An 18,179-nucleotide genomic window follows, 5' to 3' on the forward strand; every position below is an offset into this window, starting at 1 on the left:
CTGAGAAGGCTGATTTAAATGGGTGACACCCACTAAGCTCAAGATGTGCAGTACCTGTTTGCATGACCCATTCACTCTGGCATTGCTCTTCGGTGCCTGTGTGTGTGATTTGGTTTTGTGCGTGTGTTGTTAAATACAACAACTATAATACAAAAGAGAAACATTTTGACCAACTGACACTGGTCTATGCTAAATCTATCAAAAAATAAATCATAGTGAATGTAAATTGATCAGAAATATTAATACATGAAGACCAATATCTTAAACGTTTTAAAAGAATAAAACTATATATATAACATTTTTATATACAAATCACAATCATTAATGGGATTTCAAACAAACAAAAGCCAATTTAAAAACTATCACTCCCAGTACAAGGTAAAAGCAAAGCCTTTGGCTCTCTTGAGGACTGCTTTATAGCAGCATGTGGACTTTGCGTATTAACGCTACAGCAAGCAATGCAAACAAAACTGTTAATAAATGAACAAATATATGTGTTCTTACATCTGGTCACGCTTCTTCCAGTGGTGCCTCTTGTTGACAAAGTTCGACTAGAAAAAGCAACAGGAGAGAAAAATGGCCATTCTGAGAAGGGGCAAATGGGGAGCACTGAATTGACTTTTGACTTTCAAAGGCTCACTTCAGGCTCTCCTGTGAGGACGACGAGGAATGGTCAGATGGCGGGAGCGACATCAAAGTGTCGTCACTTCGCAGGTGAGCCTGCAGAGCTTTTTGATAGGAAGACTCCAAGCACTGGAACATCTGCTCTGCCTCTCGACTGAAGTGGCTATGGAAGTTCCAGTAACACCTGCAGGGGTACCAACCAAGCATTATATTGGTACTTTTATTCAGCACTGTTAAAGATAGCAAGCACTTTTTACACTTACTTCCTGGCCACAGATCGCACCTCAGCATCTGCATCATGAATGCCTTTTTTTATAGTTTCCATTAAAACAGATACATGCCTGCCAGGGCACACATGAAGACAACTGTGTGAACATCTCTCATACACACACATACTTGATCACAACCAGAGTGGTATCGAGGTTTAGCTCATGTTTCCCCCAAGTGGCAATGATGGCAGAAGGCATGCAGAAACACAATGCGTCTTTTACGCAGCCAGCCACCCCTCCCCCACCATCACCGGTAAGCCTGCCAAGTCAGTGTCACGTTACCGTGACAGAATAATCCCCAGCCAATGTCACCACTTTCACTCAGTAGAATTTGTCAGCTCTAATGCTGGTTCCACAGCTGATATTGAGGTAGGGCTACAAGTAATTATTATGATCATTTATTAATCTGGGAATGAATCGATAAATCAGACCAAAAAATAGTAGCGGTAGTTTTTCCATTTCTTCATTCAAAAATAGGATTTATAGCAAATTAACTTGAGAAAAAAGCTAAAAACATCAATTAACTGATTCCGTTATTGGTTAGGTCCGTAAAATGACAGAAATATGTCAGATTAACCAATTACTTGCAGTCAATAGTCATGGTTAAAGTTTTATTATTTTTTAAGAATGTTAATCTAATTTTTTATCCAGCTCCACACTTTTTGTATGCTGATTACAAGAAAGGTTTTAAAACAAAGGTCAATCACACCATCAAGTGGACACTGATTGGCTGTCATTGTGTTTGACATAACCTGACAGGCTTCTGTTGTGAGTGGGAGGGTAAGGAAGCCGTGAAAAAGGACGAGCATGCACGAGTTGTCGGTCAACGGTTATTAAAACTAATAAATCATACAAATATATATATATATATATATATATATATATATATATATATATATATATATATATATAGATATAGATATAGATATAGATATATATACCTGTACCTGGCTTGCTTAAGTTTTTTCACGTTACGATGTGGATACTGAGTTTTTATTTCCTCTTTAAGGCATCCATCCCGCTTTACGATTAACAACTGTCATGACCTGTGGGGTTGGTTGTGTTTGTTGTTTTGCCTCCCACTTGCGAAGCATTTTAAGGCAATTGCTCTGATTTTCTGTTGTCGTCTAACTGCCTCTGCTACAACGTGTCACTACAATGCCGGTGTGCTATTAGTCGGCGTCTGGACTCCCTAAGATACTGGTCTACTATTGGTCAGCGAGAAGGGGTCATGAAGATGCCGGTCTGCGATTGATCAGCGCACGGGGTCACAAAGATGGCTGCCTTAAGACTTGATCTTATTTGAGAGTGTTTTCAATATCGTATTTATTATGCATTTTAGTGCTTAATTCAAACTTGAATTGGTTATCCATGAGTCCCAAGATTGCTAGTAATGTTAAAGAGAGAAGTAAGAAAATGATTTATATGGAAAAGAAGCTGGAGATTATCAAGAAACACGAAGAAAGCTAAGATAGCCTAGCCTAGGCTACCCTTACTAGGGAATACAGTATGGCCATAACAAGCGTCACTCAAAGGTAAATAAATCCTTTATATATTTTTTTATTTATGATGTTATTTAATTGCATGCATGTATGTTATATTTATAGCACTTACTATACTATTTTAATACCATTTTTTAATATGTATAAATACCATTATATATACACCATTTTACCATATATACCATTAACTGTGAAAAGCGAAAGAAAACTTTATTCTTTGCTTTGTAAAAAGGAGCTTGCTTTCCACAGAAGCAGCTCAAGTTTAGCCTACCACATAAAAGCAAAGAACCCAGCTGCGACTGCATCGACAGTTGAGGTGAGAATAAAGAGATAAATAGATATATTTATTACATATCTTAAACGTTCTCATTTGCTTTAATGTCTTGACAGCACTATAGAAAATAGACAAAAATGTTGAACAGCACTGCCCCAAAACTAAAAGCAAATTTTTTGCAAGGTGTTATTTTGATTAAACGTAATCAGTCTGCTTTTGTGTAGGACCACAGAGGTCGGGATTTTTACTGTTACCGAAATTCAGAGCTGGACAGCTGACTGAACACGGATTTATAAAAAAAGGACAGTTTGGCGATCATTGATCTAGTTGTCAATAATTGATCATTTGATAATCAGTGACTTGTTCCTTGAGTTTTGCATCTGCATGTTGCTGAAGTGTCACTAGCACTCTTTGAGCACCATGCATTCGTCATGTTTCCTGACCTTTCTAATGAGTTTGTGTGCCACTCCTTCAATTGCAGGTCCAAGAACTCGTAGCATCGCCTGTAGGTCACAGAAAACTTAAACCATTTCTGTATATGATTCATTCTGTTTAAAATTAATCAATAATATATAAAAATCTAAAAATGGAAACATATACAATCACTTGAATAGTTCTCGGGTTGTATGATTGCACTGCTAACCTTCTGACAGCCACAGATTTAGAGATGGAGTTGCTGGTGATGATAGGGATCAGACGAGGGTAGTGTGTGTGCTGCAAAACACACATATAGTACACTGGGGCACTCCTTGCGAGAAAATGATTAAATTGGCACAAAGCAGTGACATACTCTTAGGATGAAGCGGATGGCAGCCACACCAGAGGTGGCCATGACTTTGGCACTATTGGGGACCAGGTTGAGGAGGGTTGGCATGATGGCCTCCGCAGCATGATCAAAGCGGTTGCCGAGCACTGAGGACAGGTGTCTGGAGATGACACATTCAATCAAACATTCAAGTCAACAACAGAAATGAATGTGACTTGATTGAAGCGTGTTCATTTGACAAGTATGTGACCTATAGAAAGACTTGAGAAAAGAATGCTCTTACCCTAGAGTGATACAGGCTTCCCGGACCACCTGAGAACGCAGGTCTTTGGCTGACAGTCTGAATGCCGACTCAAGAAGCCGCAGCTGCTGCAAGAAGCCGTCAAACTCAGCTGCTCCGGCCAACAGCAGTGAGCGCACCTTCTTCAGCTGAAAAGGCACGATAAACCCAGTGATCAACTCCAGAGATAAATGCACTTAAAATAAAAAAGAAATGTTTGACACAAACACACTCTTTTCAATGATACAGTTATAAATGATGCAAAATTATGTTGAATTTCACAGCGGTATCAATTTGGAAAAATCATAATAATAAGAATAATCATAATACAAAACAAATGTACTCAACTTGTCCAAGGTACCAAAAAAGAGCTATACATGATTTAAACGTTTAAACGTACCAGTAATTAATTACTTAAAGTAAATGCTCAAAAGTCTAAAACTTGGTTCAATTCAACATACTGTAACACATACGTCGTATGGATGCATATCATGCGATAATAAATTTTGCTACACTTTCCAGAAGCTGTTTGAATTCAGGGAGCGCTGTAACTTTTTAGGAGGCGTAAGTGTCTTTAAAAAGAAAAAAATATATATATCATGGACAAGAACTAATAGAAAGAAAATTGGAGTTTCTGTTAAAAGCAGTCGTTTTTAAGTAGAATTGAGGGGGGGGGAGCGACAGAGTGGAATGGCTGCCTGTCTCTTTAGAGGGGTGCAGCACACGCACACAAGACCATACTTTGCAAGCCTATGCCAAGCGAGCAAGAAAGCGACCGAATACGAATGAAATTCGCCATTGGTTTCAGTGCACAATAGCGCACAATCAACAAAACCTGGGAAAATATATGTCATCACCGGTTAGTTACCCTCAAGCTTCCACGGAGATAAACAAGGAGGCCACGGCCGACGAATAACACAAGCACTGCACAGTACGGACTCTACAAATCCAAAATTATTTCCAAACGCAAACACAAATGCACTCTTACCAGTCAAGTAGAACGCTTGTACATTAATCCAGGCATACAAGGATTAACAACAGGAAAAAGTAGGACTCACGCAGCTGGCCTTCCGCAACACAAGGAAGCCACAACCGCTGCTTTTTCCAAGCCGTTTTCTCCAAAGTAAATTCTTGTTATAATATAAATTAAAATAAACACATGGATAAAATCCAACCTTCAATGACTAAAACAGGTTTTGCTCAACAATAAACGTATACATGAATTATTTCTGACTGAACACAAAAGTTTAAATTGAAATATAGATGCTTTGTATAAAACCTAAAGCTACAGCACAACAGTACAGTGCGCCCCCAGTTTACGAACTCCCTATTTTACAAATTTTTCATCTTACGAATGTGGACCGCGTTTTTTTGTCCCCCTCTTATGCACAAACCTTTCGTCTTACGAACAATCCAACATGCCGGTCAGTGTGTCCGCACTATTTTTTTCGCTTTGCTGCGTCAATAATATTAACTATTCTCGCATGACACAGAAACGCCGATATGCTCTTGGTCTTATAAAGTCACGGTCACGGTCTCAGTCACGGTCTCAGTCACGGAGATGCCGATATGCTATTGGCCGGCGTCACGTCAATCACAGAAATGCCGATATGCTATTGGCCGAACGCCTTCATCTAGCTTGATGGCACAGCTGGTCGGTGTGTTGTGAAGACTTTGCAAACTTTATCTGTTAGACATGGCTTCTAAAATTGCTAGTGGCGGTAAAGGAAGAAGTAAGAGGATGACGACAATAGAAACCAAGCAGGAGATAATAAAAAAAAAATACGAAGGAGGCGCACGCATAGTTAACCTTGCTCGTTAGTATGGCCGTAACCGCTCGGCAATCTTCTAAGGGCAAGAATTTCCTTGCCAGGGGACGGACCTCGGTCAACAACAAAATGGAGAGGCTTCTTCTATTATGGATTAAAGAGAAGGAAATCGCCGGTGATATGTTCTCGTTTGAGAAAAGTTCTAGTTTAAGAAAATCAATCAATAAATTCTGTGGGTTGGTCTCTGCTCCCCTCCGCCTCTACCCAGCTCAAGTCACGCCGGCCCAAAGGTAAATGTCATTTTTCCTTTGTATATTTATGTTATTTAATTTAACTGTACAGTAGATTATGTTACTCATTTTTAATATGTGTATAAAGTCGGGATGTTTTTACCTAAGGTTTTTGCACGCATTCACTAATTAACATAGTTTTGGATTGCCCATCATACGAGCAATTCGAGTTACGAGCATAGCCGCTGAACGGATTAAGTTCGAAACACGGCGGCCTGCTGTATTTTCATACCGATCATCATGCATGTTTTGTTTATTGATATAACTATATTAAGACATCTATAAAGATCATGTTTTTGTATTTTTCCCTTTCTTAGTTTTTATACCACTTATATTGAAGTAGTCTGCAAGTCACACTCATCCATGAAATGAGATGAACATATACAGTACATATACAGGAGGGCTGCTTTTGCTTTTATTTGGGATACATATGACTATAAAAATCAAGTGCAACGCTTGCTTCTCAATTATATTTTGCCAAGTACCCCCTACGAAAATGACAACTTTTCACGCAACTACCCCACCCGATGCACTGACTTTAATTAAGATTATTAGCTATAAAAATTGTATAAGTATACTTAAACCTGTATCCTTTTTAACATTAACAAAAGGAAAAAGCAATATAAATCAACTTTCAACAGCTGTTATTTTTTACAGCATTTTACGGGTTACAGCGTAATCTAAAACATAAAAAAAATAACCAAGTGCATGTAACTACAAATAAAAAATGTGAAAATTCTTATTTTATTGCAATGAAACTTCGCATGACAAAAACAAAGCCTTTTCCCTAGGGTCACCCGCACCCCCCTTGGCATCACCTCGCGCCCACCCAGGGAGGCCAGCCCCACTATTTTAGAAGTACTGACCTAGTGTATTAATACAACACAATCGCTAAAAGAACAGGAGGCGGGGATAGATACGTTTTATTTATTTATTCCTACTCTGAACATAAAACTGTGCTGAATAAAGATATGTTTGGATCTTTTGATTTTTGCTGTATGCCTTTTAATATATTAAACGCTTGTAGGATTGATCAGTCAATCAAACAATCAACCAACCAACAACTTACTGCTGCAACACGGAGCTCCCAGTCACGCTTGTCATCTGAGAGCACATCTCGAATCTTGGCCATGGCCTCCTCCACCTCCCTATTGGAGTGAATCTGATGGAATAATAAGGACATGTAGTCAGCTGACCAAATGATGGACAAACACAGAGAGCAATGACTCAAACGAATGAACCTGCATAGTGGGAACATCTTCGAAGGCCTGCATGAAGTCACCCTCATCCACCGCGCCAGCAGTGGACCCATCTCTCCCTGCGTACAACAAAATGAGAGTTGACATGATGACTTCATATAGACTTTTCTCTCAGTGACTTGCTTGATGGGAAAAAGAGATCTCTGTTCCTACCTGCTGACTTGGCGCTGGAGCCAGAGCGTCGTAATGAGCCTGAAAACGCCTTCCTCCCAATCAACAATTCTGCTTTGGAAGATGATGAAGAGCAGCCACCATCCACTGAATCATTATCCTCAGAGTTTTTATCTGAGGAAAGCGAGAAAGGCTTAAAGTCACATGGGGAAACAAAAGGAAAATCAGTGATCTGGAAGATGAGACAATGCATCTCAACAATGTGCCGTGAGCAGGCAAACTACCATATCAGCATTCCTGCAGCCTCACCACAACACATTGGCATCACAAAAATCAATTTAGTCTCACTGTTGATGACAAATTTTCATTAGAGGACAATCCGTAAAAAACGGTTAACAAAGGATAGCAAAGACAAGGCAGTTTTTACTGCTTCTTTTGCCTCCTTGTAATCCTCAGAACAGAACTCCGCCCTGCGTGCGATCAATGTCATTCATTACATTATTCAAAGTTCACACACAAACGCACAACTGTTGTGACTTGATTATTTCTTCTAGTGTCAGTGTGAGCACAAGGACAGTGAGGCTCCACCCCTGGGGTGTGTGAAAACAACAAGATTGTAAGTTCGAGAAAAAACAGCCATGGTACTTTTGTCTATCAGAAGCAGCCGGCAAGGCTGTATCACACCTCTATGTTTACTCTATCGTCTATCTTTCACTTTGCCCAGTCTCCATCATTGATATCAAGCCGGTTCCCCTCCCTGACTCAAAGAGGAAGAGCTCACAGTAACAGATCCGCCGGCAGACCAGTTTCCTCAGCATGCCGAATGTCAGGTGGTCCGGCAGTCCTCTGCAGTCATCTCTGGGAGCCAATTGGAGGGACGAAATGGTCACTCTCCAAATCTCTCTCCACTCATATTTAACTCAAATAATCCTGTTGTTCCACACATACGCATGGAGATGACACGCAGTCCTCCTGCTGACTTCAGCAAACACACATAGAGCTAGCATCGGGATGGCGTGTGTGTGGGTGGAGACAATGGGCGGTGCATAAATGCTAGAATCATTTGTGGGTGGAGCCCAACTGAGGGACGGCCATTGTGTGCGCGCCTCATGGAGGGAGGAGGAGGATGGAGACAGTGAGCATGTCCGCAAAGCAAGCCATTAAGCAGTTCTCATTATACGTTGCAAAATGCTATTGTGGTGACAAATTAAAATCTCACACATGTGACACAGTATCTCTCTCTTTCTCTTGAAAAGGGATGGATGTTCATGCCCTCAGTTTCACTCACACGCCCTGCATGGAGCGCTGTCACATGTGCATTTAAGTTGCAACAAAATACTGTTTCTTGTTGAATCTCCACCATTACATAAGCAGAAATTAGCATCGTCACCAACTAGTATGACAAACACTGACATAGTTTGGCCAAAGATCTTGGTTACTCATTTGTAACCTTCCGGTCCTCCATCCTCAGCTTTTACTGAGAAATTACTTATAAAAATCTTTCCTGGCGAGTTTCCTCAGATCTTTTCAATAGGTTGCAGCCCAAACAATACAACAGTAATTCATGAATGCCGGGGGAAAAAAAAAAAACCTATCATACAAGTTCAACTGAGCAAACAAATGGACTACATGTGTAAACAAATGGGCAAGGACAAGGGGACACACCTTTTTCAGAATAACAAGCCTTTTCATTGATCTTGAGGTTTCTCGCTGAACATGGTTATTCCAAATGAGACAGTCAGCCAAAACGCACTCTATAACTTGGTATAAAGTACTTGGGATATTTGGGTACTGTTAATTATTACCTTTTTTATTACCTAATTATTATCTTTCTTCTTGCATCAAAATGTCAAGTAGTTTTTTAGGGGTTTTGTTTATTCATCAAAAGAAAATATAAGGCAGACCATATCCACTATTTACTTATACAGTACAATAAGGGATTAAATACCACCACCAACAGTTCGAAAACTGGTATCATCAGTTGTAAATGTAAATTTAATACACTGGATTTGTGAATTCTATATCTACTAAGGTTTCAAATCAAATGCGTTGCTATGCACAAGAAACACCCGAGGCAATTCTTTTGCAATCTAATGCAGCTGAGACTTGGTTGGCCATTAGTCTGTCACTACCAGCCCCATCGACCCATTGCGCCGGAGGGCTTATTTGTAATGTAGTAACTTCTGATTTGAATCTATGTAAACAGTGTTCATATGTAGATTGTTTACTATGTAGAATGCAAAAATGATGTAGAATCATTAACACTTTATATTCCTGATATGGCCAAATTAATTTGACAAATTCACTCTAATTAGAACGCGTATTTGCTTAACGCCAGTACAACTGAAAAAACTATATTAAATAATGCTTAAAATGTGTACTGTATATTTAAACTAACCTTTAAGAATACAGTATATATGGTAACTTTTTCAATAGCTCCCAAGCGTGCTGCTCCCGCGAAGGCTTGTACTGAGCCCAAACGCCAACAAAAAAATGATGTCAATTGCTGAGAAGGTGATACTTCTCGAAGGAGAAGTTACGCGGCCGTGGCCCGCCATTTGGGAGTGAACGAATCCACCATTCGCTACATTAAGGACGAGGCGAACATTAGAAGACTGCTGCCATCATCTATGGCAATTCAGCGAAGCCAGTTGTTAAGGCTCATAATAAAACGATCGTTCATATGGAAGCTGCTTTAGCAATCTGGATTGCTGACAGCCGATGAAAGAAACCCTTTCTTTTGAAGTCTTGTGCAGCTGCGGTCAGTAGTAGCAGCAGCTAATAATCTAACTAATCTAATCTGTACATGATCAAGGATTATTCAAATGGATAGTTTACACTTGAAATACCGTTTACACTTGAACTGTACTGTACAGTGCTGTTGAATGTGTACTGCAGTAATATTTCTCTTAAATAATATGGACAGCATGAATTTTCACGTTTGAAAAAATTCAAAACAAATCTTTTTCATGTGAAAAGTGTGTGTGTGTGTGTGTGTGTGTGTGTGTGTGTGCGCGTGTGTGTGCGTGCGTGTGTGTGTGTGTGTGTGTGTGTGTGTTGGGGTTGGGGGGCACGCGGATTTTCAGCCATTACGGCCGGTTCCAGAACGTATTTACCGCGATAAATGAGGGTTCACTGTATTTCATTTAGTCTTGCTCCATTTCCAATCCAACTGGTATATGCTCATTTTATATAATTAAAGAGGAGGAGAGGGGGGGGGGGGGGGGGATTCTGCTCCATGCAGAACACAAGATGGTGTCATGGCGGGCTCAACAATTGGCTTGGGAAGACTACAATTATTCTACATGGTTGAAGTCACCCATCAAACACCAACAAAAAGCCAGCTAAAAGCAAGACTTCTGATTTTAATCTATGTATACCGTGCTGATGTGTTGATTATTTATAAAGTAGAATGCAAAAATGATGTAGAACAGGGATCACCAACGTGGTGCCCGCGGGCATTGGGTAGCCCCAGAGTATCACATGAGTGTAGACCTGTTCTGCAAATAATTTGCAAGTGACAGAACATCGTGATTTTCAAGGAATTTTAGTGATGATTACGCGTTTGTGACATATAAATTACATTTACGCTTGATTTATATATTTACTACAGAGGTTTCCTAATTATTGTAAAAAGTCAATAACATGAGCAGGGTCTTCACATAAACTGGTAGCCCTTCATATTACCCAGTACCAAAGAAGTAGCTCTCGTTTTGGTTGGTGACCTCTGATGTAGAACTATTAACACTTGTATTTACTTAAAGCCAGAGTAATTTACAAAAAAAAAAAAAAAAAAATTGTAGACACTGGACACTGCCCAAAATAAAACATGAGACTGAGAAAATGTGTACTAAGCTTTAAAAATAGGGTATATAACCCTAATTAAGTCCTGCTCCATTTCCAAACCAACTGGTACGCAATCATTTTATACAAGGTACAGTACTGTGTTACTGTATCTTGATGTTTATTTAAGATGACTGAGACGCTCTTTGATATGGTGGTGCAATACCAACTAGTCACTTGTAACAGCAATTAACTTCCAAGTTTACCCGGTGCGTGAACTATGACAGGTTATCACAACCATTGAGCAATAAAAGCAGCATAATTATATAATCCTACCTGATACAGGTGACAGGATCATGTTCCCTGACCGTTGGACCTCATCAAACTTACTAAAGATGACATTCAACCTGGTGATTCAAAAAGGTGATTTGGATGTTAATGGGCCACTGTGTGAATTCAATGAGCGGCATTCAAAATTCACCGTGACTGAGGTAAGCCCTTCTTTCCGAGGTCAATCCTCACTCGCTCCCCAACGTGACGGTAGATCTCCACCAGACAACTCATGGCTCCGTCACGCACCTAATGAACAAGTTTGCAAAGGATCATTCACAATATCATGTGACTGTAATTTTAGTTGATGGGAGCAAGAGGACACTTCTGCTGATCTGCTAGAGGCAGTGTGTAGAATTAAGTGATCACTGAAAAACGCCTACAAATTTAAATAACGAGTAAATAAATGTGATCTATCACATCAACAATTTATTTTTTTATATAATCGCAGGTCTAGTTCTTGCTGATTATATTACACGGAGGGTGCTGCTCGGATGGAGGCGGTCATTCTTTTAGCTAAAGAGGGCTGAAGGAAGGAAGGAGGAAGATTTCCATCCGTGCATCCATTTTCTAAATATTTCTAATATTTTGCACTACGTGATATTTTGCACTATATTATTGGCACCCTTGTTTTTGTTTGTTGTTTTATGGCTATTTTTAGTTGCTATTTATTTATTTGCTCGATTATGGAATGTAGTCAGCCGCCCAATCATTGTGTGGTATAAGAATACTATAACAGATGACAATAAAACTCTTGAAGATTAGCAGAAACTTTCTATGGTTCTCGTCAAGGCAAAACTCTAGATTTTTTTTTATTTTTTACCTGTCCTGTATGGCTGATTGATAACGTACTGTATGCCTTTTATGCCTGCAACAGAGGAGAATAAATGCTTCCTATTGCTCTTATCAACTAAGAAACACTGTTGAGGTATAAAGTCACACAGCAGTCGTACAGAACAGGTAAGAAAATTGCAATAAAATAATTGAATAGAGAGCAGTTGTCATGTTGTCAGATGATAATAAGCATGCTGTACCTGACTGGTGGGATCTCCCAGGAGGTTACAAATGTGAGGAACTATTTTGCTGAGCGTCAGGCTCTGCGAGCCAAACCTGAAAGCAATCATATGCCTTTTATACATGACATTAAAAGCCTTGAACATTACAAATCACAACATTAAAAGAACAAGACCAGTTTCAATGAAACACTGAATTTGGTATTTACATTTTAAACTTACATTTCTTCAAAATAATTAATTACAAAGAGTTCAAAAAAAAATTAAATGTCTTGTTCACACTGACTTATTTCAAGTGTTGAGGTGTGACGTGAGCTTACACATTTAAGGTGGAAATGAGGCAAAGGCAGAGTCCTTCTCGTGTCCGGTTATTCTTATGTTTGAAGCCTCCAATCATGCGCTCCCAAACATACTGGCATACATGAATAAAATACATCCTTGTTGCAATAAAAGGAAAGATGACATTTTACTACATGCATGCAAATTTGTTTCACTAACCTGTGGGTTGGCGGCCTGGTCCATGATCTTAAGTAGAAGCGCTTGGTCCTGGTCACGCACTTGATCCTTGGCATCTCCCAGACGATCTATTAAGCTGGGGAGCACTGAAAAAAAGAAATATTGCTACAGTACGTTCTTCTAAAAATATTTGTTCTAGAATGTTTTAAAAGGCCCCTAATCATGGAAATTCAATTATTGGGGGATTTTAACCATGATACAAAGTTAATTCAATTTAATCTTAACATCCCCAAGGTGTTATTTTCCTTTGTTAGTGCATTTCAAAGTCTCCATTGCTTAATCTGCGCTTCCAGCATCATCCAAGCAGATATGTAAATATGACTTGTGAGAGGCAAGATGACAATTTGGGTTCTCTGATTGCCCCTACATCGTGCCCGTACCATTTGTGCAACATAAAAACGTCCACATTATCTGAGCAGCCGTTCCTGTTTTTACTTCAGGTTTTACACCAAAGTTAAGGGGAAGACATTTTACATTTTGAGTCAGACAAGTAAACAACAATATAAGACACGGCAGCCACAATTTGAGAAGTGCAACTTGACCAAAAAAAATTATGTCATGTTAGAAATGTTGCTACCAAAAAAAAACAAAAAAAAACTCACCTGTTCCAATCTGCGTCCTAAATTTTTCCTGAAGTCTGCTGACAAGCGCAGACAGAATATCCATCCCCAACAGTACAACCTAAAAGATGACAAATTAGCTTGAAAACACTACAAGAAGAGTACTACTAAATATTGCGATAATCAACACAAGAGACATTTGGTTAGTGAATCACCAAGTTTCACAGTTCAGATCACAGATCTTCTGAGCCCTATGGCTAGCTGTCTCAAGTACACAAGGACAGTAAGTCAGATGATTTTATGTCACTTACAAGTAATGTTTTAAGTTCCAAGAAAGCATGCGGTTAAACACTGCCGTACTTTATGAAGTGGATTGATTTCATACAAATGTTAAGACGACCACGAAGACGATAATGCTGCAGGTACAGTACAGTTCACTAGTCAATCACAGGTATAGAAAAACAACTGATCACACTCCTACTCACACCTATGGATGATGAAAGACAAAACAAATATAAGCACTAAAAGAAGGATATTGTGGTAACATAGTTCATTTTGTTGACAAAAGTTTAAAAGTATGAAAATTCAGACAGATTTGTTATCATCACCGTCAATACTATTATTGGTGGTGTTACAGTAGATGCATTTTTTTTTTACTATAATCAAAACAATAAATTACACTTATACCATAGTACAGCAATATTTTAAAAATGGACAAAACTGCTTACATGTAATTTCAGATGTGTATGGTTTGACATGTTGCCCTTATGTCCATTATGGTATAATGCCCATAGTATACGTCACACTTAATTTAAAATGGAAATGCAGTATTATAAATGTATATTTATTTATACAGCTATTTAAATTATGTTATTACATTATTATTAATTGTTTTAGTGTTGGTCTAATATGCTGTTATTACTTATTGGGATGGTAAACCCAAGTCCTTGAAATGAGTCGGCTTTACGGCCACTAGAGGGCAGAAGAACCAAAAAGTTGAAACCTAAAGGATTGTGGGTAATTACATAAAATCGGTTATAGCGGTTGAACCCACAAAAAAATATGCCGTTCTTATCCACGCCACAGTGTCATTGATGTATTATGTCTGTAAGGCAAAAAATGGCAAGTTCGACGGTTGAGATGGAAAAGTTGAGAGGTAAATCGAGCAAAACCGTGAGTGAATTCTCTGTCAACATTGGATTAGTTTGCCGCATGAACCACACGCGCGCATCTGTCCTCGTCATGGGGTGACTGGAATATTCAATGAACGGATAGTGAGAATGTTCCTGCTGACACCATACCAACACATTCGCATCACCCGAATCCTAGATTCGGACTCTGGTGCAATTTTTGGAACCGCACATCAACTTTGTCCAGTAAGCAGTCTAGCGCCTGTGAATGCACCCTGACGGTCAACTCTGGTATTACATCAACGTGAATCCGAAGGTGGATGAATAGGTCAAATTGAGACTAGAGAAAGTCGATTACGTCCCATCGAGTTAACGCTCGATAATGAAAATAAAAAAGCATGTAAACGATTTAACGTAGGGTTAGTCAAATATAGATAGTCCAAATAAAAAAAATATATAAAAAACATAGCTTCCGAGTTCCGATTTACTAATTCCCGAGACCGAATTTAAAATTGAATGAATTAACAGTGATGTTAATTCCTTTATTTTTCCTGTAGACTGGAAACATTTAAGTGTGACACCGAAAGACGAACACGAGACCAAAGATAGACAATTTGGCTTTTATTTCCAGGTATTTACATCTGGATCTGATATACAACTTAGAAGAAAACTTTTTTTGTCACGGATCATCACATTTTTAGGTGATCAAAAGTATTGGAACAGATCAAATTAAAGAAAGTAAGATTTATCATTTTGTTGCAAATCCCTTGCATTTGAATTTTTCTTTGAACATGCAGGCCAAATGATTCTGTGGAGTCATCTGAGTTCATCTTGCTCCTTCGATCAGATGTTACATTGTCAATGAAGCTTAACGAGCCCATCCAAGAAGAAACCCTGCAAGCCTTAGCCGTGGCATTGCCCCTTCCATGTTTTACAGATAAGACTGTACGTTAGGGATCATGATCTGATCTTTCTTTTCCCCAAACTTTAACCTTCCGTCACTTTGATAAAGGGTCATCTTTGTCACATCAGTCCTTAAAACTTTGTCCCAGAATGTTTGAGGCTTGTTTCTGTAAGTTTGGGCAAAATCCAGCCAGGTCTTCCAATTTTCCTTGCTGATGAATGCCTCGCATCTTCTAGTGTAGCCTTCTGTGTTCATGAAATCTTCGCCAAACAGTAAAGACTGATACTTACACACCTGTCCTCTGGAGGTTGTTGGTGATGTTACTAGCAGTTGTCTTGGGGTCTTTCTTAGCAGCTCTCACAATGTTTCTATCATCAACTCTTCTTTTTGGTCTACCCGTTCGACATCTGTTACTTACTACATCAATGGTTTCTTTCTTCCTTAAGACATTCCAAATGGTTGTACTGGCTCTGGCAAATGTTTGTCCAATGGCTCAGATTTTTTCAGCTTCATAATTGCTTCTTTCTTCCCCATAGACAGCTCTCTGATTTTCATGTTTGTTCCACCTCTTACTAAAAGTGCAATCTCCACAGGAAAAAGCAAACTCTGAAACTGAGCACTGCAGACACCAACTGCTGTTTATTCGAAATAATTTGTGAAATTAGGAAACACCTGAGCAACAAAACACACCTGTCAGTCACATGTTCCAATATTTTTGATCACCCAAAAATGTAGTTTTCCTTTACATATAATGTTCTCCTCTAAGTTGTGTATCAGGTCCAAATGTACACACCTCGAAATCAAAGCAGAAATGTTGATTTTTTGTCTCGTATCCATCTTTTGGTGTCACGCACAAATACATAAAGTCTACAGGAAAAATAAAGCAATATAACATATATACTTTTTTTTGTAAAAGTACTAGCAACTTTCATGTTCATCAATGGGTTGGAAGGAACGGGAGAAACATGTCAATGCTTAGGTCAATCAGTCTTGCATACCTGATTGCACAGCAGAGTGTATAGCTCTACTTAGAAGGGAAGTTACCAGTCAGAACATGATACATGCACACATGCATGCACATGGCCTCTGTTCACAATTGCGAGTATGGAGCTGGAAAGGGGCCATGGCTCTGGTGACTGTGATCTTAATTTACTATCACTATTAGCCCAAATTCACAGCCTCTGTGTGTGACGTGAGGTTCGTCATTGTTCTCATCAATATTAAAAGTCGGCGATTCCAAAATAGTTCGCCATAGCACTGAGCAGTTTATCTAATTCATCTTATTGGTCTGAAAATGATGATTTACTACCAGTCATGTGTTTTTCTTCATCTGAATATGCCAGCGATGAATAATGGCCCAAACTGACCTTGAAATGACTGGAGTTGACCCAGGAGCTGGCCAGCGTCTCCACCATTCTGTCCAAGGTCCCCTGGTCCTGCTCAAGTTCTGGACATCTGTCCTCTTGTTGGATAAGCTCCACCATCTCGTGGCCCGCCTGCAGCCTTTTGTTCAGGTCCTTGAGCATTACTTGCTCCAGTAAATACTCTGTGGCCATCACCACCTCCTCCTCCTCTTCAGCCATCGGATGATGAGCACAGGCCAACTTCCGAAAAACACCTCTTCTCGCGTTCAGTCCAATAAAGTCTTGATAGATGATGAGTCTCTTGGTCGTGTTTTAAGCCAGTTACGGTTTTAAGGGGGCAGCTGGCGTTCCTGGCAGAGTCCCTGTGAGCGCCATAATCCACCACTTGCCGACCCAATTTGTTCTCCTGAGCAGTTCTGCTAGACCACAGAAAAAAGCATCATCAACTAGGTGAACTTAGCAATCGGGTGATGACAGAATTATAAAAATTAAAAAAAAAAAAAAAGGGGGGGGGGGGGGGGCTGAGCGCTGCTCAAACTACATTTCAATATGGCCAGAAGACTGGTTACAGCTGTCATTTGTTTCCCAACATGGATCATAAACAATATTTGAACATTTCGATCCAGTGTGTGTGCATGGGCGCGCTCACTTATCGTTTTGAGTTTCTTTTTTGCTTTCTTTTCCTTTTGTTTGCATTTCTTCAAAGTTTAATATTTAAATACAATCTTGTGTTTCGATTCTGTGCCTTTGTAAATCACTTTGGATGTGTTGTGTGCATGAAAACTGAATGCAAATAAAATTGCCTTGTCTACATGCAACGCCCCTTCTAACTTTCGACGTTAACTTAGTAATTAAACTTGCGCCGCCGTTTATGTCGGTAATCGGTATAATAGTTTGTTTAGCCGCTAGCTTCCCCGCTAGCGCAGCAGCTAGACAAAATAAGCAGCCTTGGCGCTTAAGTGACGCAGGCTAGCGTTAGCTTAAGTTACATTTTTGGCAAATCCGCAGCGTCAGTCGTCAGGTCACGAACATATGCAGTATGGCGTGTGAATGAATTAAACATTAATACCGCGACACTGGAATTCACTCACTCACCGGATGGACCAAAGTCAAAAGTGGCGACGTTGCTTTGGGATAACCGCTTCCGTTCATTCAAATCGCAGCCCGACACATATTCTCAGTGGCACGCAAAAAGATGTCGCATTCATGTCTTACAACATAATTATTGTGATGCAAAGGCAATCAAATACAGGAAAAAAATCGACTTGCCAGTTTTAAAAAAAATGAAAAAAGTTTGGTCTGCATCGCGTGCCGTAGGGAAGATAGATGGGATCACTGCAGAAGAGCGACACCTGTAGGAAGGATTTGTCCAGAAACGTGGGCCGTCCATCCCTGTAATGTTTTTTGGGGATAGGTCCTTTCAAATTGACATCAC

The 18,179-nt window shown here is 39.5% G+C and overlaps 1 protein-coding gene, 1 long non-coding RNA gene and 1 other non-coding gene across 3 annotated transcripts in view; 2 read left to right on the forward strand and 1 right to left on the reverse strand.

The window, feature by feature from the left end:
* LOC148426973 (CLIP-associating protein 1-B-like) overlaps positions 1 to 18,043 on the reverse strand; it is a 33,651-nt gene extending 15,608 nt beyond the window's left edge. The window contains exons 1-18 of the mRNA XM_088407445.1: positions 17,840 to 18,043; positions 16,748 to 17,160; positions 13,389 to 13,467; positions 12,769 to 12,872; positions 12,591 to 12,682; positions 12,292 to 12,367; positions 11,409 to 11,506; positions 11,264 to 11,334; positions 7,187 to 7,318; positions 7,016 to 7,092; positions 6,844 to 6,936; positions 3,719 to 3,864; positions 3,460 to 3,595; positions 3,313 to 3,383; positions 3,113 to 3,172; positions 888 to 965; positions 641 to 808; positions 505 to 551 (exon numbers count right to left, since the gene is read on the reverse strand). Of these exons, the coding sequence (XP_088263571.1) occupies positions 505 to 551; positions 641 to 808; positions 888 to 965; positions 3,113 to 3,172; positions 3,313 to 3,383; positions 3,460 to 3,595; positions 3,719 to 3,864; positions 6,844 to 6,936; positions 7,016 to 7,092; positions 7,187 to 7,318; positions 11,264 to 11,334; positions 11,409 to 11,506; positions 12,292 to 12,367; positions 12,591 to 12,682; positions 12,769 to 12,872; positions 13,389 to 13,467; positions 16,748 to 16,963 (1,744 nt within the window). The 5' untranslated portion in view covers positions 16,964 to 17,160; positions 17,840 to 18,043. The remainder of the gene's footprint in view (positions 1 to 504; positions 552 to 640; positions 809 to 887; positions 966 to 3,112; positions 3,173 to 3,312; positions 3,384 to 3,459; positions 3,596 to 3,718; positions 3,865 to 6,843; positions 6,937 to 7,015; positions 7,093 to 7,186; positions 7,319 to 11,263; positions 11,335 to 11,408; positions 11,507 to 12,291; positions 12,368 to 12,590; positions 12,683 to 12,768; positions 12,873 to 13,388; positions 13,468 to 16,747; positions 17,161 to 17,839) is intronic.
* LOC148426974 (uncharacterized) lies at positions 7,541 to 8,371 on the forward strand. The gene is made up of 2 exons (XR_015864733.1): positions 7,541 to 7,760; positions 7,869 to 8,371. It is a non-coding gene; the product is annotated as an uncharacterized LOC148426974 (long non-coding RNA).
* LOC148426975 (U4atac minor spliceosomal RNA) lies at positions 14,577 to 14,704 on the forward strand. Its single transcript, XR_015864939.1, has one exon. It is a non-coding gene; the product is annotated as a U4atac minor spliceosomal RNA (small nuclear RNA).
* Positions 18,044 to 18,179: the final 136 nt, after the last annotated feature.

This window comes from Hippichthys cyanospilos, chromosome 2, assembly GCF_059441005.1.
Source record: "Hippichthys cyanospilos isolate Australia breed blue-spotted pipefish chromosome 2, RoL_Hcya_1.0, whole genome shotgun sequence".
Classification (NCBI taxonomy): Eukaryota; Metazoa; Chordata; class Actinopteri; order Syngnathiformes; family Syngnathidae; genus Hippichthys; species Hippichthys cyanospilos.